Consider the following 23713-nt stretch of genomic DNA (forward strand, 5'->3'; position numbering starts at 1 on the left):
TCTACCCAGCTGTGAATTGGTCTACTCATTCTGGAACATGATTTGGAATTATGCTAAGAAAGGGTTTTAAATATACCAAGGATGTCAAAGAGATGAGGTTTCATATACAACAAAATATTCATAGAAGCGCTTTTTGCAGTAGCAAAGATTTGGAAACAAAGTAGATGTCCATTGATCAGGGGAATGGCTAAATAAATTTTGGTACAATGGAACGTTACTGAACAGAAAGCAGATACGAAGAATTAAGAGAATTAGGGAAAGCTTTATTTGAAATGATGCAAAATAATGAGGAATAATGAGGAAAATAATACACAGTAACTTCAATTATGTAAATATAAACAACAAAGCAAAATTGAACATGATTATAATGATCAAATTTGACCCCAGAAAAGAAATGAGAAAACACAACTCTTCTCTTTTCTTTGAAGGGCTGAAGGACTATAAGTGTGGAACATTACAAAATACTAGTGTCATTCAGTTAACATATTAGTTTTGCTGTTTTTTTCTCTTTATTACAAAGGATGGCTCTTGGGATAGAAGAATGGGAGGGATATGTTTGGAAATGAAAACTATATAAAAACAAAGGGTATCAGTTTAAAAAAAAAACTTTTGATAAGGAAAAAATAATTCTATTTTTAAATCTACTCGTCCAATTTCTCAACTACTTTCCTCTTAAATATACTTTTATATATTAATCAATTTTTGTTTGTTACGTGTTATTCTTGCCTCATTTCTAAAAAAAGTATTGGAAACCAGAATCCACAGGGTGCATCATAAATGATCCTGCAACCCTACATTATTGCTTTATTTTCTGCTTTGACCACAATCTCTCTTGATAAGTGCACATTTTTGCTTTACCGGTCCTGGTTACAGGAGTTCCATTTCAATTCCACGAGGACCTTTTCCACTGATGCAGATCAGCAACTCGTTGGGACCTTATTCTCGTCCTAGAGAGCTGCTGGGGCACTGAGGAGTCAGCCCTCCGCCCTTCCTTTGGGTGCAAGCTTTTATTTAGTGCCTGCTGTCTGCCGGGAGCTGTGCTAAGTGCTAGCCCTAAGAAGCGGGCGCTATTCCCCATTTGCCCTCGAGGAGACCAGTCGCCCAGCCCTTAAGTGTCAAAGGCAGAGTTGAGGCTCCGTGCACTACGGCGCCGCCTGGTGGTGTAGGCATTCATTTTGGAGAGCTCGCTAAGCCTCCTCAGAGCAAACTATCACTTCTCAAGTAAATCACAGGCACCGGTGAGGTGGGGAGGTAAGATGATTGCGTGCGGAATCTAGAGACCTTCGTCTACATCCCTGCTATTCCAACTGTGGGACCTTGCGTAAATCACAACTTCCCTGAGCCTCAGTTTCCTTGTTAAATAAGGCTGATGATCTAGGCTGTCCTTATCTCAGAGAGCTGCGGCGAGAGGAAATCCTTGTAACCTGTAAAGCCCTGCGGAGTGTGCTCGCAAGAAGCTGGTTCGGAGCCGGAAAACAGGCGTTCGGAGCTCATCTCCGCTCTTTCAATCAATCTGCACATCCAACAACCAAAATGCACTATCCCGATTACCCGCTGAACTCTGGGGATACAAAGCAAAGGCAAAAGGCAGCTACTGTCCTCAAGAAGTTAACAATCTGATAGGGAGAAGCGAGGCGACATGCAAGCAAAAATAGACAAAGTGAGGTAAAAACTACTCTCACACACACAGAGACAGAGAGAGACAGAGACACAGAGAGAGACAAAGAGACAGGGAGCCAGACAGAGAGAGAGACAAAGACAGATACAGAGACTGAGAGAGAGACAAAGACAGATAGAGACAGGGAGCCAGACAGGGAGAGACAGAGAAAGAGAGAAAGATAGAGACAGAGAGAGAGAGAGAGAGAGAGAGAAAGAGAGAGAGAGAGAGAGAGAGAAAGAGAGAGAGAGAGAGAGAGAGAAGAGAGAGAGAGAGAGAGAGAGAGAGAGAGAGAGAGAGAGAGAGAGAGAGAGAGAGAGAGAGAGAGAGAGAGAGAGAGAGTGTTATCTTAATACGAGATAACTAAGAAATAATTGAGAGGAGGGAAGGCATTGGAATTAAGAGGGTTTGGGGAAGACTTCCTGTAGGAGGTGGTATTTTAGTTGGAACTTAAAGCCAGAAAAGTTGGTCATCAGAGTTGAGGAGGGAGAGTGTTTCAGGCATGGGGGACAGCCACAGAAAATGAGGGGAGCCGAGAGATGGGAGTGTCATGTTTATATAATAGTCAGCAAGTCGTGCCATTCCATTGAAGCATACATGTAAAGGAGTAATATGTAGGAGGACTGGAAAGTAGGAGGGACTGGGTTATGTAGGGCTTTGAATACCAAACAAAGCATTTTGTATTTGTTCTTGAAGGCAATAGGGATTCACTGAGGTTTATTGAGTTAGAATAGGTGAGATGATTGAACCTACATTTTAGGAAAAGCATGTCAGTCACTGGAGGATGGACTGAGGTAGGAAGATACTTGAGGTAGGTAGACCCAGCAGTATGCTATTGCAATAATCAAGGGGTGGCAGTGTCATTCATTTAATTCTTTCCACAAACATTTATTAAATCCCTACTATATTCAATGTGCTAGGTATAGAGGATTAAAAAAAATCGAACAATCCCTTGTCCTCAAAGAGCTTATATGGGAGAAAAAAAATGGCACAGATGAAAAATGCATTTATTAAGTCTTGCTACAAGCAGTATGCTAATTGTTGGAGATTCAGATAAAAAAGCATGACATTTGTCATCAAGGGTTGAAATAGTGAGACACAATATGTATCAGATATTTCAGCTGCCGGTGTGATAGAAAGGCCCAGTGGTCCTTAGAGTGTAGTGATAAGGCTGATGATAATGCATTTTCCTTACTGTCATTTCCGTTTCATAACCACTTCTGACTGAACCATTTGAGAGTGCCAAGGATTTTTTGGTGGCAAGAACTCTTTTCTGGTCCACAGAACAGCAATCAGAGGAGGGGGAAAACATTAATAAATGAGGATATTAGGTAAATTAGGAAATAGGAAAAAGCTTTGTAGGAAGCTAAGGATTCTAGAAGGTGGAAATAAGATGGAAGTCCATTCCAGGCCTAAGTGAAGCCATAGAATAGAAAATGGAATACTAAATTTGGGCATCAGGAAGTAGGCCAGTTTGACTGAAACATGGGAGAATTTGTGAAGGAGAATAATGGGAAATTAGTCTGGAAAGATTGGAGAGATTATGATTGTAGAGGACTTTGGTAAATATCCCTAGAGACTTATTACTGAAAAATAATTTTCCAGGATATTTCAGGCTCCCTGACAACCCTTTCCTGTTTTGACAGCTAGAAATTAGTTTTTTAAGTCAATAAAATGTGTGTGCGTCTGTGTGTGTGTGCGATATTTTTGTGTATGGCTGGATATTATGTATTTATGGTTTCACAATGGCACGACACCTGAAATGACTTGTCTAATCTATTTAGATTAATTTCTTTTGTTTAACCACTTTTTAGTTTAAGTTTAAGTAAAAGTGCTTTCATTCATGTTTCTGTGTTGTCCTTTTAAGAAATCATAAGCTTAATGAATGAAACCAGACAGCCCAGGCAGGAAACTCTTTTTGTAATTCTAAAGAATGAACTATTATCCTACTTTATCAATTTTATAAACAATCAATTAAAGTACTTTTAAGGTTCCATTTTCTTCTGCCCCTCCCCCTTTAAATTCACTTAGTCTTTTCCTTCCTTCAGCTTCCCTCACCCTGATAAGGCGGATGGTATCACAGGACCAGGCAAAGAGAATGGAGAATTATCTGTTCCCACTTGAATTCAGTTTCATAACCAATCAGAATCTTGTGATCAAACTATTAGGAATTTGCAGACTGCCAAGTATTTCTGAGAAATTCTCAAAAAATCTACAAAAAATTAGTTTTATTTAAGCTTAAATATGCAAGTGTAGGTGTATGTATGTATCTGCTTGCTATATAACACTTTTGTGGAGGTGGAAAGAGGAGGGAAGTAAAAGGAAATCATTGATTTACCTTCAAAGCTAACTTGGAAAAGTTATACTCAAAGATTTGAGTATTTGACAACCACTTGGTTGATGCCTCACATAATTTTTCCCCAATGATTTTGCTTTTTGTTGGAATTCATGGGAGAGCTATTGGAATACACGGGAGCCACCTGACAGTGGCTGCTGGAGATCCAACCCAGAATGGATCTCCACTTGTGAGAGGATGATACAAGGAGACTGAGAGGCAGTTGCTGTCCACTACCTCTCTGACTGAAAGGCCATTGTCTCTCCTCTTCCCTCTGCCTCCAATTTATCTCATTCCCAGTTCGAAACTCCTGCGTCAGCAAAGGCTGCCCTACAACTCCTTCAGATGTTATGATCCACAGCTGTAGAGACTCTAGGAGAATTGACCTGTCCCTTAATAGCTTTTAAAGAAATAAGTTTTATGAACATATCCTTCAAATTACTTTATATTTTTATTTCAAATAAAATAAACACTTCCATACACATAGTAGAATTGTACCATAAACCTCTGTCATGTACAATTTGCTTAACTTTTTAAGTACATAACAAATTCATCATGTAGCTTTCAAAGCTGCCTTGCTTGTCTGTGCTGCCTTCTGGCTTTCTATCTGTTCTCTTTAAGTATTAAAAAAATACTTCAATGACTTTTTAAAAAAATTCACACTGTAGCTAACGCTCTTCTCTCTTTGAATCTTTTTACTAATTTCCTACTAGTCCTTGAAAAATAAATAAATAAAAACAAAATCCTTGGTACACAAATGCATAATCAAACAGATTATTATATTTTCCATGTCCAAAACTGTACGTCCCATTCTGCATCTTGGGCCTGTTGCTTCTCTGTGAGAAGAAGTTTAGCATGTTCCATCATGGATCCTCTGGAATCATGGTTGGTTATTGCACTAATCAAACTGCCTAAGTCTTTCAAAGTTGTCTGTCTTTACAGCATGGTTGTCATCTTATAAATGGTCCTTTTGGTTATCCTACCTTTATATCAGTTTCCAGGCTTCTCTGAAACTACTCTTAGGTTATTTCTTACACAGAAAAATATTCTATTTTATTCACATACCATAATTAGCTCAGCCATTCTTCAAGTGATGGACACTCCCTCAGGCTGCACTTATATACATATTTTCATGGGTCCTTTTTTCTTCTTCCTTTGATTTCTTTGAGGTATAGACCTAGTAATTTCTACTAAAAGGTAGAAATAGCTTTCGATTTACTTTGAAAAATCATATTATTTCCTATTTTAAAAATAGTCATTTTAAAACACACTTGAACAATTCTCTCTTATAAATTTCTTATAAAATATACTCTTGTAAAGTAAAAATACAGTAAGTTAGTAAAGCAAATACAGTAAATTAGTAAAGTTTAAAAAACAGTCCACAATAGACACCAACTTACTTGGTTCCTGACATTCTGCTCAAAGGACCACTAAGAGTTTACATTTATTCCTACATATAGCACCAAATGGACTGGAATCTCAATGACCAATCACAATTAATCCACATTCTTCCTGGCTTCTCCTAAGAAGTCATAGGCTTGCTCTGAAATGTCAAAAGGTTCATGAATACCTTCTGGTGACAGTAAAGCATGGAGAGCATTAGAGTTTTCTTGGTTTTGTTTAAGGAAGTCATAACTGACTTTCCATCGAGTAGCTTCGGTTTCTTCATCTGCCCATCTGAATGGTGGGAGGAGGGTGGAATGTAAGAGAGGGTATATACAATCATGGTACACGAGGATGAACATGGACTTCAGAAACTCTCTGTCTCTCTGGGGAAACACACACACAAATACAAATAATTATTTAAAAAGCTATAAAACATTTGTTAGATACCATACTGTTCCTTGGTTGCCAAGGGAAAATTCCACTGTGTCTGTCCTGTCCTTCCCGGCTTACATGCTTTAGACCAGATGTGTCAAAGATGTGGCCCATGAGTGTCTGACTACCAATTCCCCCAAGAATGGCTCAAATCAGATTAAAATGTAATTGAGAAATATTTTACAAAATAAATTAAAATGTAATGAAATGGACATGATCCCATTTTAAAACTAAGTTAATAGGAGGCCCATGGGGTTTTTTATGTATAGTTTAGTGACTCCCAACTCTACTTGAATTTGACTGCTTTGGACTATGGTTTTGAAATTTAAATTTTATATTTCAAGCTTAAAGAAGTCATATATTTGTATAACTACTAAGATAGAAAGTATTAACATGGGACTGTGAACTTGATTTTTAAAAAACATTTTGATAAATTTCAATTTAGTTTCTTTTGCAATTCTATATATTTTATGTTGTGATTTTAAAAACATTATTGTAAGAAGAGGTCACAAATTTCACCAGACTACTAAAGAAGTCCATGATACACAAACTAAAAATTAACTTTTGGTCTAAGTTTCTTTTCAAGATGACTTATTAATATGATTAACAAAAGTCCAAAGGATTGAATACTATATTACAGAAGACTGTAAACTGAACCTCTAGGCAAAGATGAGCTCCCTGCTTTTATTCCCTACTTGATGGTACAAATTAAACAAATTAATTTTAAATTATGCTAATAGCTAAGAACAGTTTAATGTATTACCCCTCCCAGATTGTAAATAAACTAATCCTTTAACAGGAACATTCAATCTCTTCTTCTACTGATACCCAAATTCAATGCCATATATGGTAGAGATATGACCCTTAAGTATTGGAGACTTACATAGGGAGAACACAAGCTATGGCAAGTCTTAATAAATTTGAAAGTCTTTACACCTGAGCCCAGGGTCAGAACAGACATCTATCATTCAAGGATGAGTCCAGTCACATTTGACAAGGCTCATCACCAGAATGATGGTGAAATGTTAAGGATCGCTAAAACTCATGAAGACTAATTATTAAGATATAATGACCCTGGCAATTCCCACACAATAAAATCACAAGTGTTTATCTGCCTATTCCAGCATAACACATGTATAGGGTATGCATAATTACTAAAGACAATCTGACATAAACACAATATTTGTATTTTTAAATTAAAAAAACAACTGTGGCTTCTTATTCCCTAAATTTTCTGTTGTTCAGCCTTCTAGTGTGGGGTGGGGTGGACAAGCCATTAGTCGTTAACTAATACTGCTTTTTTTTCAACATGGCAATGCCTTCATCACTTTGAGCCAAGCACTTTTCAATAAGTTCAGTTAAGCCGAGTTTCTGTTCTTTCTTTTCCCTTCCCTACTGTTTTTGTACCCACACTTGGAAGGTTTTTAAAGATAAGACTGAATCTGGCAGCCAATCAGAGGGTCTAGATTGGAAATTTCCTCTAGAGATAATAAAGCAGATTTAAAATGAACATTTTTATTAAATGTTTCATTGGGAAAAAAAGAAATTCCTACATTAGGAACTGCAAGTCCACCTACCTTCTAAGATGCTTATTTGTATGATTTTTAGTCATATAAAATACAGTTTTATTTTGTTAGGACATCATCCTAGGCCCATATCTACTTTAGCCTAACAATGCAAAAATAGCTAAATTTTATTGGGAAGTGGGGAGGAAAATTACCTTTTCAGATCTTTTAAAAGTACTTTCTTTTTCAGTCCACGCAATCTAAAAATTAAATATAAAAGTTTATATTAGTATGAGTATTTAGACACATGCAAGTATAGTCTGTGAATAGGAGTGTCCACGTTCAGGATTAATGTAACAGTCTGGGGAGGATGTCAGAAAATGCCCCCCTTTGAAACTCTAGCTATGAAGAATGAAAATAAAATCGATGAGTTAAATCAACTAGAGTAATTAAGTCCCCCTTAAGAGATAGCTAATAAAGGGGCAGCTAGTTGGTATAGTGGATAGAGCCCCAGCCCTGAAGTCAGGAAGACCTGAGTTCAAATCTGGTCTCAGACACTTAACACTTCCTGGCTGTGTGACCCTGGGCAAGTCATTTAAGCCCAATTGCCTCAGGGGGGAAAAAAGAGAGAGAACTAATAAACTGCTGATGAAAACATCCCAAATTTCACTGAGACAAGGGTAGCTCCCTAAACCAGTCAATCAGCTAGTCAGTCAGTCAACAAGCATTTATTAAGAGTTTACTATGTGTTAGGCACGATGCTAAAGCTTGGGGTTACAAAGAGAGCAAGAAGTTCACAATTTAATGGATAACATGGTAAATATCTGTGCACACAAGATATAGAGAGACTAGCTGGACTAATGTTGATGAGAAAGCCTTAGTAATGTGGAGGAAGGTGGAACCATTGTGACTGCAGAAGGTGGAGTTTGAGCTGAGACAGGTGAGGAAAATATTTCAGGCAGAGGGAATCAGGGCCAAGGCAAAGAGAGATGGAGAATTGTTGAAGAGGAATAGCAAGAGGGTTTATTAGATAGCAGAGAGTGTCACAGCGGTTCTCAAACTTTTGTTTTCAGTATCTTTATCCTACTAAAATTATTGAGGATCTCTCCAAAGAGTTTTTGTTTATCTGGATTATATTTATAGACATTTACCATATTGGAAATAAAAACTATTTTTGAAGGGACTCTCTAAAAGGGTTTCAGAGATCCCCAGGATTCTCTAGACCATACTTTGAGAACCACTATAGAGAGCTTAAGAATACTGAGAAGTGAGGGAGGGGCCAAGCTATGAAGAGCTTTAAAAGTCAAATAAGAGTCCTTTATATTTGATTGGACTTCACTGAGGAGGGAGGAGACAGGATCTTATCTGCCCTTGGGAAGATCACTTTGATAGCTAAATTTAGGACAGACTAGAGAGACTAGAGAATGGAGGCATAAATTAGAAGTAGACTAAAGATTTCTTAAATTCTGAAAGGACTAGGATGGCTCCCCAAATTCCACTTGAGTGAAGCAAAAATGAGATACACTCTAATTATTATGACATGCTCATTATTTGGTGGGAAATGGTGAGGGGGCAGTGTTTGAAACAAACCACAGACAAGATTGAGGTTAGTCAAAATTCTGAAAGGAAGGTATCTTTGAGTCAACTCATGCCTGTATATGCTTGCCTGATACAGGACCTGGCTCCAATAAACTTTACAAATAAGTCCCTCCCTTTTCTTTACTAAGGCCAGCCCTTCTACCTGTAACTTTGATGCCATTCTTCTTGTTTTCTCAAGAAGATTCCTCTGTGATCATTTCTTTCCTCTCCTCCCCCCACCCGATCTTCACTTCCTTCTTCTCTATTAGTTCCTTCTACTTCTTGAATAGTTCAAGTAAGTCTCTATTATCTTAAAAACAAACCCACAAACCTTACAAACCCTCACTAGATACCACCATCCCTTCAATATGTCATCCTATATTTCTCTTTCCTTTCTTAGTCATTCTTTGATAAAACTATTTTTCTATTTTTTTCTTATTATTATTCTTAACCTTCTATAATCTGGCTTTCAGTTAGATCATTCAATTGAAATTACTTTGTCCCCCCAGGTTATCAATGACCTCTTAACCACCAGATCTAATTGCATCTTCTCAATTCTCATCCTTCTTCACCTTTCTGTAGCCCTTGACTCGATTAACTACCATTTCCTCTGATTCTGGCAATGATTTGATTATCAGTGTGCAGGTTGGATGAGTTGGTCTTTTTGGGAGGAGAGAAGGCCTGCTGGCAAGGAACAGGTCTAGATGGCCAGATGCTCCAAGTCCCGGATTGAATACTAATATAATAAAACTCTTTGCAAACCTTAAAGTATGATGTAAATGTTGGATGTTATTATTGTTATTATTTGAGTATGAGGAGCACTTAGGCTTTTTACAAATTACTTACTTTTGCTATTTATGAAACAGGAAAAAAAAATTACTTCAGGGGAGAAGCATTACATATGGAAAAGAGCACCACACTTGTAGTCCAAAAAAATGGACTTGAATTTTGGCTCTGACACATCATCTGTGTGAACAAGAACCAGCTGCCTAATCTTTCATATCTCAATATCATTGTCTGTAAAATGAGGAACTACTATATATCTCCCAGGCATGCAGCTGAGATCAGTGAAATAATATGTATAAGATATTTTTAGACATAAGATGGCATGTGTTATAATTATTATGTTTCATTACAGCAATGTTTCATTAGAATGCACATCATAAGTTTTCCAGAAAAGGGACAATTAAAGTCAATGTTAAATTTTTAAATGTTTTCTTGAGTGTACAGTGCTTCCCGCTGAAAGGTATCTGTATATTGTTTGTATCACATGTTTGTGTACGTATACATATGTATGTATACATGTATATATGTATATACACATGACCTGCACTGATAGAAAGGATTCTATATATCTGTGCTTTTGTGATATGTACATATATTTGCATGAAGTCTGTATCAGTTCAGAGAGTGCCCATGTTAATGACAGATCCTTAAAATAATTTTTAAAAATAGATTCAGGTAATATGCTACTTCTTCACCTAGTCATTTGAAAGTGAATGTGTTTATGCTAGTATATGTCTATGTACTCAGCAGGTCAAGTTGCAGTTGGAAGGGACCTTAAGAGATTATCTACTTCATTTCCTTCAATTTACAGACAAGAAAATTGTACAGGAGAGGCCAGAGAGACCTCACCAAACAGAGAAGAACATGCATCCAGAAAAATTAGGGAAATATTTTTCAATATTAATGAGGCTGTTGACCTACTGTGTATGGGGAAGTAGGTATATATGTGCATAAACACATGTATGCATGTATATGGCAACATGAAACAGTGGAGAAGACAGATGGGCTTGGAGCCAAGCTGATCTCAAATCCTGCCTTTGTCATCGATGGCTGTGGGTCTCCAACAAAGCATTTAAATGACATCTTAATATCGAAGACTATTAAATTGCAGAGAGGTTGCTGACCTTCACTTGTAGAGTTTCCTATGCCAATGAAATCACAAGTCCAGTGTCTGTCTATCTGTCCATCTATATATCTTTCTAACTCTCCCCTAATATTTCCTCCAGTAGTTACTGTATTTATTCAAATCCTGCATTTTAATAAAAAACAAATTTGACAAAAAAAATTGATTTATTTGAAAAGCAAATTTGATAAAGAAACACATTTGATGAAAAAAATCACCAACTATCCATTAAGAAAAAAAAATAGATTAAATGAGAAAATAAACCAAGCATCTATTTAATTAACAACAGGTTATAGCAATTTAAGATCATGATGCATATTACATACCCTAAGTACATCCATTAGGTCAGGTTGCTCCATGAGTTTAGGAAAGGTTGATATAATTGGACTACTAATTAAATCTAAAGTGGAAAAGAAAAGAAAGTGATTTCATGGAACTTTCATTTCATTGAAATATATTTTGTTATAATTATTTTAAAAATTTATTAATAATTAGATTATTATACAAAAAGAGCTGATATAAAGCAATCTAATCTGGATTAGTAAAATTACTATATTAATATTATCATTATCCCAAATTCTAGTGAGTAGGATTTGTGGGTATAAAAGCTGACTGAGATCCAGCAATCTGAATGACCTGCTGTAATATATTTTTAAAATAATGTAAAAATGAGCTATTTCACAACAAAATTGAATGGAATAGATTATTATGGACCTATGCAAAGAATTAAATATTTAAAAATTCTACAGAAACTAGAATAGCATGGTGCTCTATAACTACCTTTCATTTATTCAACAGGCATTTATCAAGTGTCTGCTCTGTATACAGCATAGTGCTGGGACAGATGCCCCTGTTTTACAATTTAGTGAAGAAAGTAGATACATATACAGATTAACTGTGCTAAGCAATATTATGTGATAAATGCACTTAAGAAGTACAAAACAAAGTGCTTAGGCTGTTACTGAACAATGTTGGGCCTTTGACAGATGGAACTTAATTGAGCTGAATTGTGTGTAAGCTCAAACAATCTCTCCCTCCCTACTCATGGAAAAAGGTAGCATCCTTTAACTTCCCTAAATAAAGATAAAGAGTCACTTTATCCACTCTTGTGACTATAACTATTATAACTATCCAAAGATACAACTTGTGATTATAACTATCCAAAGATACAACTATCCAAAAGAACAGGACAAAAACAATTTGCCTTGTTTTTATAGTTACTGTTTCTTTAAATATACCTTTCTTCTTGTGTGTCTTATCTTTTTTCTATTTATTTAGGAGGCATTTCTGCCAAGAGTATGTCTACTTATGTACTCTTGTACAGATCTTGAAAATGGATGATATTTTTAAAAATTCCAATAACACTCAGACTTATCATTGAGGTAAATATTATTGCCACACATGTTCTACTTTGGACACCTTATTTAAATATGACAATTTTTTAAAGCATCAAGCATTATATGAAGTAAAACATTCAGTTTTCACACAATAAGTTTACATGCAATACAAACAAAAACTCAAACAAAGGAAAGAGGGGAGATGATCTGAAACGTAAGAGCAAAACTCTTTGGACCCTGAAGTCTTGTGAGACAATTATACTGTGAGCAAAATGAAGATTAAATGAGGGTACAGTGGATAGTCTCAGGGAGTTGAGATAGGCAGAATGCCCTGACAATAGCCAATAACGAGCAGCACTATCTGATGGGTCTTATAGTAATCTATTGTCAGGTAAATGGCCAGGTGCCAAACCACTAAGCTCTGCTGACAGGTGCTTTTCTGAAGCAGAATGATCTAAGGCCCCACCTTTACCTGGCAATAGGCAGGAGTAGGATGAGAGAGTCAGCCATCTGTGACAATTCTAATCTTACAGAAATAGAAAACAGCTACTCCCAATGAAAGCATCTGCTAATAGTGCTGAAATTAAGGACATGGGAAAAAACCCTTACCGGCATTTTGTAGGCTTATCCTGTCTTTCAGGAGCACATCACCAAGAATTTCTCGATAGAATACCAGCAGCTGAACGTAGCTCATACTTCCTATTAATGTTTCTGGTAGCAGACTATTAAAGAAGAAAAAAAATTATTAAATACAAGTTAGCCCAAATTTGTAATTACTACTCTTACATTTAAATGCAACCTTAATGCATATCCAAAATAGGCCTTAATAAAATAAATTTATTTTTATTTTGTAGGCAGTTGGTATTTCTTATTCCCATGCTGTGCCCTACAATGGGAAGTTTGTGCAACAGAAAATAGAAGTAAAAAGGAAACCAAAAAAACAAAATGCAAATGAAAGAATATTTGATATCGATTTGAATTAAAATGTTAGCTCTTCCCTAAAGTTCCAAAACAGTACTCTAAACCAGATAACCTACATTTTGAAATCATTTCTCTCATTTATCAAGAAGTTATGCAAATAATTTTAAAGTAGTATTATTGTCACAAGAAACTTCTCTAGTGAACCTTCATGAAAAAGAATAGAGTTAGAAGAGTGGGGTCAAGATAAAAAAAGATTTTGTCGTATTTGTTCTTTGCAAAGAAAGAAAATCATAAAAGGTTGTTCAACATTTTAAAATTAGAATAAGATTTTTTAAATGTAACACTTTGCAAATTTTCCATTTTTAAAGTAAAATTTGACTACCAATTGTTTTAAATTTTAGTTTCTTTTATTTTTTGATGAAGAAATTATGTAAATATGCAAATATTTATTTATATTTTTCCACTTAAAATGAAGATATCAATATTTCTCACCTTTTTCTCTCTCTCAAAGGCATGGAGATGGTAACAATTAATTAATAATATTCATAAGATGAGCTAGAGTGACCCACCACTGATAGGGTGTTTCTTTGTGCTGTTTCTTCATTAATGACAATGGATTTGCAGTGGTCCATCCCTACATGAGGCTGAGCTCTCTTCCAAGACAACATTTAACACAGTGTCTAACACATAGTAGGTGTTTAATACATGTTTATTGATAGACTGATTAACATGTACAAGGCTGCTGGCCAATTAGAGAAGCCAATTAGAATAAGCTTGCTTACTAGCCGCACAAAGCTGGGAAAGCTTTGGGTATATGCCCAGCAACATGTGCTACTTAGTTGAAAGACTACGTTCCTACTGTCCAAGAACTAGCTTAACTCAGTTCAAAGAGGCTCATCACAAGAAGCTGACCACTGGGGGATGATTTGCCCCAACAACTCATCAAATGAGTCTACTAGACCCTTACTTCTTCTACAGAGTTTTGAAATTATAAAGTACTGAAGTAATTATCTACATGGCAAATAGAGAAGAGGAATGTCAACTAAGGGCACTGGCCTAGATGGATCTGGAGGGGACAAACTCTTAGGTGAGTGCCAGGTTTCCACTGTGTCACTTATTCATAGCCTCAAGTTGACAGCAACCTCCTAGAGGATAATCTGCAAAAAATTGTAATTACTGGATGGGCAGGAGAATAGGTGTACCAATATGTTGCTAGTGGAGCTGTGAGGTGGTTTAACCATTCTTAATGGTCTAGAAGTAATAGTAATCTAGAAGTAAAAAATATTAGCATCTTCATCCTTCAGGACTTCTGAATTCTAAATAGGTCAAATAATATATTTCTGATTCATTGACCATCTATGACATACAAGCATCACTGGTGTGGTTTTGAAGTTAGAAAGACATTCCAAAATAGCACTTGGTAGGATTTTTGGTTGGTATTATTTTTTGGCAATAGCTCTTTATACAGTGGGAAAAATTCTACTATAAAATATCCAACTCACTGGGAAATGAGGAAAATTATAAAATCTTATAATTAATACCAGAAATCCTATTTTATGCAAAGTTTCTACATGCTCCCTAGCAAAGTTTTTCATCTGAATTATAAGAAAACTAGACTAATTTGTAGCATTAAAATTGCCAAAAGGCAACAAGCAAGTGAAGCAGAAGCGTGCACAACCCAGACCAACTAATCAACTTCTAAGTAAGTCAGCAGTGAGTGCATGTACAAAAATTGGCACCAACCTCAATATACTTCTTGACCTTCTATTTAAAGATCTCAGTTTGACCAGAAGTTGAGGCTGTTTTCTCAATGTCATCATCTGCTGAAAAACACTGCCAGCTGCTTTAAAAACAATTAGCAATACATTTTATAACTACTGATATTTTGGACAGTGTTATAAAGCAAAAGGACTTTAAATATACACATCAATTAGAAAAGACAAAGTACACAAAATGTTTGACATTTACATCACAAGTAAAGGAGTGGATACAAGAATCAAGGTCCAGTGATGCTGAATATCCTTCTTCCCCAATATATGTTGCCTGTACTGTAAATTTCCAGCCTCATCTAGAGTTTATTGTAAGACTATTATAATGCAAACTCTGGAAAAACCTTCACTGTAACAGACCCCAAGTTCCTCTGCTAGATCTGAAAAATGTTCTGAATCAATGGAAAAATCTAGGAGGGATGACAAACTTGGAATATGGGAAAAGGACTACTTGTAGCTTCATCAAATTAAACAGAGGGATCAACTGTCTCTGCTCTTCTTGCTCACATTAATTTTCACATTTGCTATAAGGAAAATTTGCTCTTAGAGCAGACAGACTTTCTTTTTTTTTTTTTTTAATTTTTATTTAATAATTACTTTATATTGACAGAATCCATGCCAGGGTAATTTTTTTTTTTTACAACATTATCCCTTGCACTCATTTCTGTTCCAATTTTTTTCCCCTCCCTCCTCCACCCCCTCCCCTAGATGGCAAGCAGTCCTTTATATGTTGGATATGTTGCAGTATATCCTAGATACAATATATGTTTGCAGAACCGAACAGTTCTCTTGTTGCATAGGGAGAATTGGATTCAGAAGGTATAAATAACCCGGGAAGAAAAACAAAAATGCAGATAGTTCACATTCGTTTCCCAGTGTTCTTTCTTTGGGTGTAGCTGCTTTTGTCCGTCATTTATCAATTGAAACTCAGTTAGGTCTCTTTGTCAAAGAAATCCACTTCCATCAAATTATGTCCTCATACAATATCATTGTCGAAGTGTATAATGATCTCCTGGTTCTGCTCATTTCACTTAGCATCAGTTCATGTAAGTCTCGCCAGTCCTCTCTGTATTCATCCTGCTGGTCATTTCTTACAGAACAATAATATTCCATAACATTCATATACCACAATTTACCCAGCCATTCTCCAATTGATGGGCATCCATTCATTTTCCAGTTTCTAGCCACTACAAACAGGGCTGCTACAAACATTTTGGCACATACAGGTCCCTTTCCCTTCTTTAGCATTTCTTTGGGATATAAGCCCAATAGAAACACTGCTGGATCAAAGGGTATGCACAATTTGATAATTTTTTGGGCATAATTCCAGATTGCTCTCCAGAATGGTTGGATTCGTTCACAACTCCACCAACAATGCATTAGTGTCCCAGTTTTCCTGCATCCCCTCCAACATTCATCATTATTTTTTCCTGTCATCTTAGCCAATCTGACAGGTGTGTAGTGGTATCTCAGAGTTGTCTTAATTTGCATTTCTCTGATCAATAATGATTTGGAACACTCTTTCATATGAGTGGTAATAGTTTCAATTTCATCCTCTGAAAATTGTCTGTTCATATCCTTTGACCATTTATCAATTGGAGAATGGCTTGATTTCTTATAAATTTGAGTCAGTTCTCTATATATTTTGGAAATGAGGCCTTTATCCGAACCTTTAACTGTGAAGATGTTTTTCCAGTTTGTTGCTTCCCTTCTAATCTTGTTTGCATTAGTTTTGTTTGTACAAAGGCTTTTTAATTTGATGTAATCAAAATTTTCTATTTTGTGATCAGTAATGGTCTCTAGTTCATCTTTGGTCACAAATTTTTTTCTCCTCCACAAGTCTGAGAGATAAACTATTCTATGTTCCTCTAATTTATTTATAATCTCGTTCTTTATGCCTAGGTCATGGACCCATTTTGATCTTATCTTGGTATATGGTGTTAAGTGTGGGTCCATGCCTAATTTCTGCCATACTAATTTCCAATTATCCCAGCAGTTTTTATCAAATAATGAATTCTTTTCCCAGAAGTTAGGGGCTTTGGGTTTGTCAAACACTAGATTGCTATAGTTGACTATTCTGTCTTGTGAACCTAACCTTTTCCACTGATCCACTAATCTATTTCTTAGCCAATACCAAATGGTTTTGGTGACTGCTGCTTTATAATATAATTTTAGATCAGGTACAGCTAGGCCACCTTCATTTGATTTTTTTTTCATTAATTCCCTTGAGATTCTCGACTTTTTATTGTTCCATATGAATTTTGTTGTTATTTTTTCTAGATCATTAAAATATTTTCTTGGAAGTCTGATTGGTATAGCACTAAATAAATAGATTAGTTTAGGGAGTATTGTCATCTTTATTATGTTCGCTCGGCCGATCCAAGAGCACTCAATATTTTTCCAATTATTTAAGTCTGACTTTATTTGTGTGGAGACTTTTTTATAATTTTGCTCATATAATTCCTGACTTTCCTTTGGTAGATAGATTCCCAAATATTTTATGGTATCAACAGTTATTCTGAATGGAATTTCTCTTTGTATCTCTTGCTCTTGGGTTTTGTTGGTGATGTATAGAAATGCTGAGGATTTATGGAGATTTATTTTGTAGCCAGCTACTTTGCTAAAATTATGAGTTATTTCTAATAGCTTTTTAGTAGAATCTCTGGGGTTCTCTAGGTATACCATCATATCATCTGCAAAGAGTGATAGTTTGGTTTCTTCATTGCCTACTCTAATTCCTTTAATATCTTTCTCGACTCTTATTGCCGAGGTTAGTGTTTCTAATACGATATTAAATAATAATGGTGATAGAGGGCAACCTTGCTTCACTCCAGATCTTACTGGGAAAGGTTCCAGTTCTTCCCCATTGCATATGATGCTTACTGATGGTTTTAAATATATGCTCCTGACTATTTTAAGGAAAAGCCCATTTATTCCTATGCTCTCAAGTGTTTTTATTAGGAATGGATGTTGGATTTTATCAAATGCTTTTTCAGCAGACAGACTTTCAATGCTCAATTTAAGTGATAGTTTATATAGGAAGGCATACTATTCTAGACTCAGTAGAAAATAATTGCTTTCTCTGATATATCTTATCTCTGTTAAATCCTTCAGAAAAAGAAAGTATATGTATATAAAAGAATACCTCTTCTGGAAAATGAAGGATCTACTTCAATGCCTTTTTCATAAGGAGTACCACCATTCAAGTAAAGTTCATAGGTTCTGTAGAAAAGAGTAATTAAATGAAAAATACAGGAATAAAATATCAGGCAGTGTCTAATTCTTCATTCTGTTGGTCTTGTGACAACTTTTTAACATAAAAAGGTATAACAACATCACCATTAAAAAATTACCCAGTGGTAAATTTACTTACTTGGGAGGAACAGGTATTCCATTGGCATCAAAAAGTTTTAGGAAGACCCAGCCACAACTTAACTCTCCTTTTTCATCAGTTGACTAGAAAAGTAAAACAAAAATATAAAAGCTTGGCATTTGAATATCTCTGAATAAAGTTTTCTTTTGGTTGGAAACATAAATATATATACATATTTTAAAATATTTTCCAAAAGAAAATATAGTGATATGTAATCATTGGGTTTCTGGGACAGAAAGAGACCAAAGAGAAATAGTGTAACTAATCAAACCAATAAGAGAATATGATTTGATATGCATTACTATCATGGTTCCTGTATCTATTTATTCAGGAAGTAGTATGATATATAGTGAAGGAAAAAATATTACAGTATTTTAAACTTGGATAATTGTTAGATATAATTGCTTATACTGATGTTTATTGCCAGGTTAATGAAATGTTTATGTACATGTATTTATTTTGTAGGTATATATGCTTAAAATATCACCACCATCCACCTCCAGAAAATGCATAAGAGTTGTAGTCATTTTGGATTTCTACTTTCTTTAGGATTTCTAGGAACCACACAAATTCTGGTAAGCCCCACTTTGCTGAAACTTTGAGAGATTCTTGTTAAGAGTGGGTAAATTCTTGTTAATTTCCAAAAGCAGGAATAAAAATACATCTCTATGAAAAGGTACTGCTCTTTCCAGGAACTTACATTACGAACATAAGAGATTCCAACTTCAAATAATATTCCAAGTTCTGGTGACGAAGAACTGGATCTGATAAAACAATCCCCATCAAGTAGGCATGGCAAGATACCGGTTACCTTTTTAAAAAAGACAAAAATATAGAATCATTAAAGATTTTCCATCCTAATAATTTTAAATGATTCTATGATTTATGGCAAAAAGGGAATGAATGGATGGTGATACAAAGATAATAGAGAATACTGTAAGGATCCAAATTCTGAGCTTCATTTATGAACAATTTCATTTCTCTGTATTTCTATCAATAAACTGGAACTTTGCTTACCACCTGGTCAGAATCCTAGATAGTATTAGGAAAAAAAAGCAACTGGTGGTACTCAAAGGTATTAAATAATAATATTGTTTGGTCTGGACTTGTGATTTCCATATTGTAGTGAACTCCAAGTGTGGAACATCTTTTCAATCTCAGATATAGAGATGATCCACTCTGGTGACAGAAAATGACAAAGAATTAAAAAGTTGTGGCAATTAGTTCCATCACTTCCTGACAAATAGAAGGAGAGAAAATGAAAGCAGTATCAGATTTTATATTCTTAGGTCACTTGAATCACTGCAAATGATGACTACAACCATGAAATTAAAAGATGCTTCTTGGAAGAATCTAAGACTAAGAGTTTCTTGAGGCACTAAGAGTTTCTTGAGGCACTGAGCAATTAAGGTATTTGCCCAGAGTCACACAACCAGCATGTACAAAAGCAGATCTTCCTGGCTTCCAGGTGAGCTCTCTTATTTACTCTGTCAGGCTGCTTCTCATCTGGTATGGGTCCTTATTCAGACAAAGCTCACCAGGCCTGTGTGTTCTCCACTTTCTCCCAAAGTCAATCCAAGCTTATGTTCCCATGACACTATCTATCCATCTATTCCTCTTGCTGTTTCTTTTTCCTTTTGCCTCCAATCTTTCCCAATATCCGGATCTTTTTTCATTGAGTCCTATCTTCTCATTATGTGGCCAAAGAATTTAAGCTTCAGCTTCAGGTTTTGACCTTTCAATGAATAGTCTGAATGAATTTCCTTTCTGACCAAAGTCTTTTTCAATACCTCAATTCAGAAGAGTTGATTCTGAGGTACTTGTAATCCAACTCTCACAGCTATACATTGCTACTGGAAAAACCATTGCTTTGACCCTATGAATATTTGTCTGTAGAGATGTCTCTTTTTTTAGTATATTGTTCAGATTTGCCATAACTTTCCTTCCAAGAAACATCTTTTAATTTCATGGTTGTAGTCACCATTTTTAGTGATCCAAGTGATCTAAGAATATAAAATCTGACACTGCTTTCATTTCTTCTTCCTCTATTTTTCAGGAAGTGATAGAACTAATTGTCATGATCTTCTTAGCTGTCTTTGTTTTTTGTTTTTGATGTTAAGCTTCAAGCCATCTTTTATACTGTATTCTTTCAGCCTCATCAAGAAGCTTTTTAATTCTTCTTCATTTTCTATCATCAGAGTGGATCATCTCCATATTTGAGATTGTTGATATTTCCTTCATGGGAGATTTACAGAAAAAAGTGTACAGGATAGGGTGTGGATGGAATAAAACTGGCACCAGGGGTGAGACTTCACACTGATGAAACCATAGACTCTTTGAAGAACTAAAGCATGATGATTCATAATTTATGATTTATAATTTCAATGACTCAGAAAAAAGAGTGATTTGATTTAAATACTCAAAGCACTCTTTAGACTTAGGTATTTAGTTTCACTTAAAAAATAGCAAACTAATTACTTAAACAAGTAATGTATTGACCATTTTCCTTCTGTAATCTTACTACTGTGCTTTTAAAAGAAGACTATAACAAGTATACAATGACAATCAAATCTTGAAAACTTAATACATTTTATTTAATAAGGAAAGAATGTTTATTTTTCATTCCATTTGTTAAATTGCTCACTCACCCGTGGAGAAAACGTCCATGTTTTGGGCTGTTTAGGTTGCCATGTGGCTCTGACTGTATGAATATTGCTTAGAACCTGAAAAGACATTTTGATGATTTTGATATGTGAAATTATCTTGGAAAAATATTTAAACATTTTTACTTTTTTCAAGATTGAAGAGCTCAAATAATACTGACACTAAAGGAGTAAGCCAAGATTTCTCAAGCTAACTATGAATTCAGACTTTAACTCTTATAAGAGTTAAATGGAAAGTAATTATTTGTTGTCAATAGATTATTAAGCATAGTCTACAGGAAAAAAAAGTTAATATAATAAAAATTATGTGGTTAAGGAATGTTAGAGATCAACAGAATCTAAAGGACAATTATCCTAAAAGTTTTGATTTGATTAAATTTTAGAAAACATTTTAAGTACCCAGAATGTGTACAGTACCAGATGGCCTCCTAAGTTCCTTCCGATTTTATCACTTATAATCTAAAGAATGCCTGTGGTGAAGAAGCTTTTATTTTACTGAGAAGATAGAGGATGTACAAACAAAGGTGAATATCGTTATTACTGTTTGCTCTTCATTCTTGAAGAGGACCATGACATCAAGGAAGTGATGCCCTAAATTTAAATGAATTAGATTTAAGGGAAAGAGGGCTGGGCAAAGTCACCAACTTCACTTTCTCTTCCAGAATCATGTGAGGCCATTGCTAAGACATAGATCAGAATGATTACAGATGGCCCTGAATGCAGTGGGATGCCAGGATCTTTTGAAATTAAGGTCTTTAATAGGTCTTAATTTGACAGAAGCAATGTCCAATCAGTGATTAAGTAAGAAATAAACTAGGCACACTAGTTCATACTAATAGATACTCCATAAATACTTAATGAAATGAATTAAGAGTATAGCACCCTCTTGTGTCAGAAACAAAAGTTTAGAAATAATCATTTCAATTAAAAAATAATACATTTTAAAGCAATGTTGGAATAAGGCAGTGACTAAGATGTCATAAAGAAGGAGAAAATGAAAAACTATGGGGGATCAAAAAAGCCTTTGCGAAAAGAAACTAAGGTGAACCTAGAAGTAAGTTAGGGAGCTAAGGAGGCTGAAGAATGAGGGATTCCAGGCATAGGGGATAACCTCTACAAGGGCATGGAGTTGGGAAATATTGAGCTTAAAAAACTGCTAATAAGTCAGTTTGGATGAAATATAGAAGGCATGAAGGGAAGAAAAATGAAATAAGTAAAGATAGGAAGACTTTTAAAATTCCATATTGAAAAGTCTGTATTTTATCCCAGAAATATTGATAGTGACATGGGAAGACCTGTACCATAGGAGAATATTTTGGCAGTTTCATGTAAGAAGAATTGAAAAGCAAAGGAAAAGGAAGCAGGAAGATCATTTAGAAAACTATTGCAATAATTCAGGATGAGAGATATTAGGAGCCTAAACCAGGGTAATGCCTATGTGAGTGGAAAGTAGGACACATGTAGAGGAATGAAACTCTTGAGTCGTTGCACTGAGGTCAGTTCAAGCACTTGAGGCTAACTACTGATTGAACAATACTCTATGGGTATATGCTTGGAAAATGGTCCTTCCCACTATCCTGTGATGGCTCAATGATTGGTGTATACAGAGGATTGTAGGAGGGAATAGGGGGTGGAGTAAGACTAGCCAGAGTCACTCTTTGCGGTAGACAAGGAAGAAGGCAGTTGCGGAGATTCTGCTTCCATCCTATTCAATCCTGCATCTAAAGACCAAGAATAAAGACTAAGGACTTTTGCTTATTCTGACTCCGGCTGATTCTGGAGTATCCTGGGTGCTAGGACGGTCGTCACAGATACAGATGCAAAAGATATCAAAAAAGAAAACCTTCAGGGATGAGGGAGAGGGATGAATTTAGAATAGTGGTGCCTTAATAGAAATATGAATATTTGAAGGAGTGGTTTTAGGGGGAAAGTTAAGTTCTATTTTGTGAATATCTGTATTATTTTTCTTCAACATCTAGAGAATTAAAGGTGAAATGCTTCCTTTAATCAACCAAAACACTTGTAGTCAGAAGGTGTATCCTATGACTTATGTAAAGGATCTTAAACAAAAAGCAGAAAGTATGTTGTGCACAATTTACTACTTTCTCAAATTTTTTCCAGATTAAAAAATCTGCATTCATAAGCAGTTTTAGTTCATTTCTCAAAGTGCTTTGGATATGCAGCTGATTTGGTGAATCGGTGCCTTCTTTTGTAGTAATATGGATCACCATCCCACTCAGAAGTAGAGGGCTACCCACACATCTACTGCTGTTGGTACCAATGGCCTGTCCCAGGTATTTCATAAAAGCCCAAAGCTGGAGGCCTCCTACCACTGTCATCTTATCCACTGTACAAGTATTTAGCCTGAACTGTATTTAGAGCGTGACTGTCTTATATGACCTCACAATCTGAAGGCTCCTACCCTGATATAATGCATAGGTTATTCCAACTTACCATGTTGGAAATTTCAGAAACTGGGCTCTATAACAGAAACTGTCATATGATATGGCTATTTTACCCATATATGCTTACTAGTAATGCAAGCATTATCCTTATTACAGATGAGTAAGACCTAAAGAGGCTACATAGCTGGCAAATGGGAGACACAGGATTAGAACTTAAAAGTTCTCAACATACGTTTAAAAGAATTGCATATGTTTAACCAATATCAGATTGCTTGCTGTCTTGGGCAGGGGGGAAGTTAGGAAGGGAGGGAGAAAAAATTGGAACACAAAATCTTACAAAAATGGATGTGGAAAACTATCTTTACATGTATTTGGAAAAATAAATACTACTGAGAAAAAATAAAAAGAAGTAAGTATTCTGATTCTAAGCCCATGCTTCCCCC

The 23713-nt window shown here is 35.5% G+C and overlaps 1 protein-coding gene across 2 annotated transcripts in view; it reads right to left on the bottom strand.

Annotated features, from left to right (window-relative positions):
- Positions 1-4421: 4421 nt before the first annotated feature.
- NPHP1 (nephrocystin 1) overlaps positions 4422-23713 on the bottom strand; it is a 45392-nt gene continuing 26100 nt past the window's right edge. Inside the window, exons 13-21 of one of the 2 annotated variants that reach the window (XM_051975794.1) lie at positions 20851-20925; positions 18903-19013; positions 18203-18285; positions 17975-18051; positions 14804-14900; positions 12749-12861; positions 11129-11202; positions 7531-7575; positions 4422-5761 (exon numbers count right to left, since the gene is read on the bottom strand). In XM_051975794.1, the coding sequence (XP_051831754.1) occupies positions 5489-5761; positions 7531-7575; positions 11129-11202; positions 12749-12861; positions 14804-14900; positions 17975-18051; positions 18203-18285; positions 18903-19013; positions 20851-20925 (948 nt within the window). In that variant the 3' untranslated portion in view covers positions 4422-5488. Of the gene's footprint in view, positions 5762-7530; positions 7576-11128; positions 11203-12748; positions 12862-14803; positions 14904-17974; positions 18052-18202; positions 18286-18902; positions 19014-20850; positions 20926-23713 lie in introns of both variants that reach the window. The other variant, XM_051975793.1, reaches the window with a different exon arrangement.

Source organism: Antechinus flavipes, chromosome 2 (genome assembly GCF_016432865.1).
Source record: "Antechinus flavipes isolate AdamAnt ecotype Samford, QLD, Australia chromosome 2, AdamAnt_v2, whole genome shotgun sequence".
NCBI lineage: Eukaryota > Metazoa > Chordata > Mammalia > Dasyuromorphia > Dasyuridae > Antechinus > Antechinus flavipes.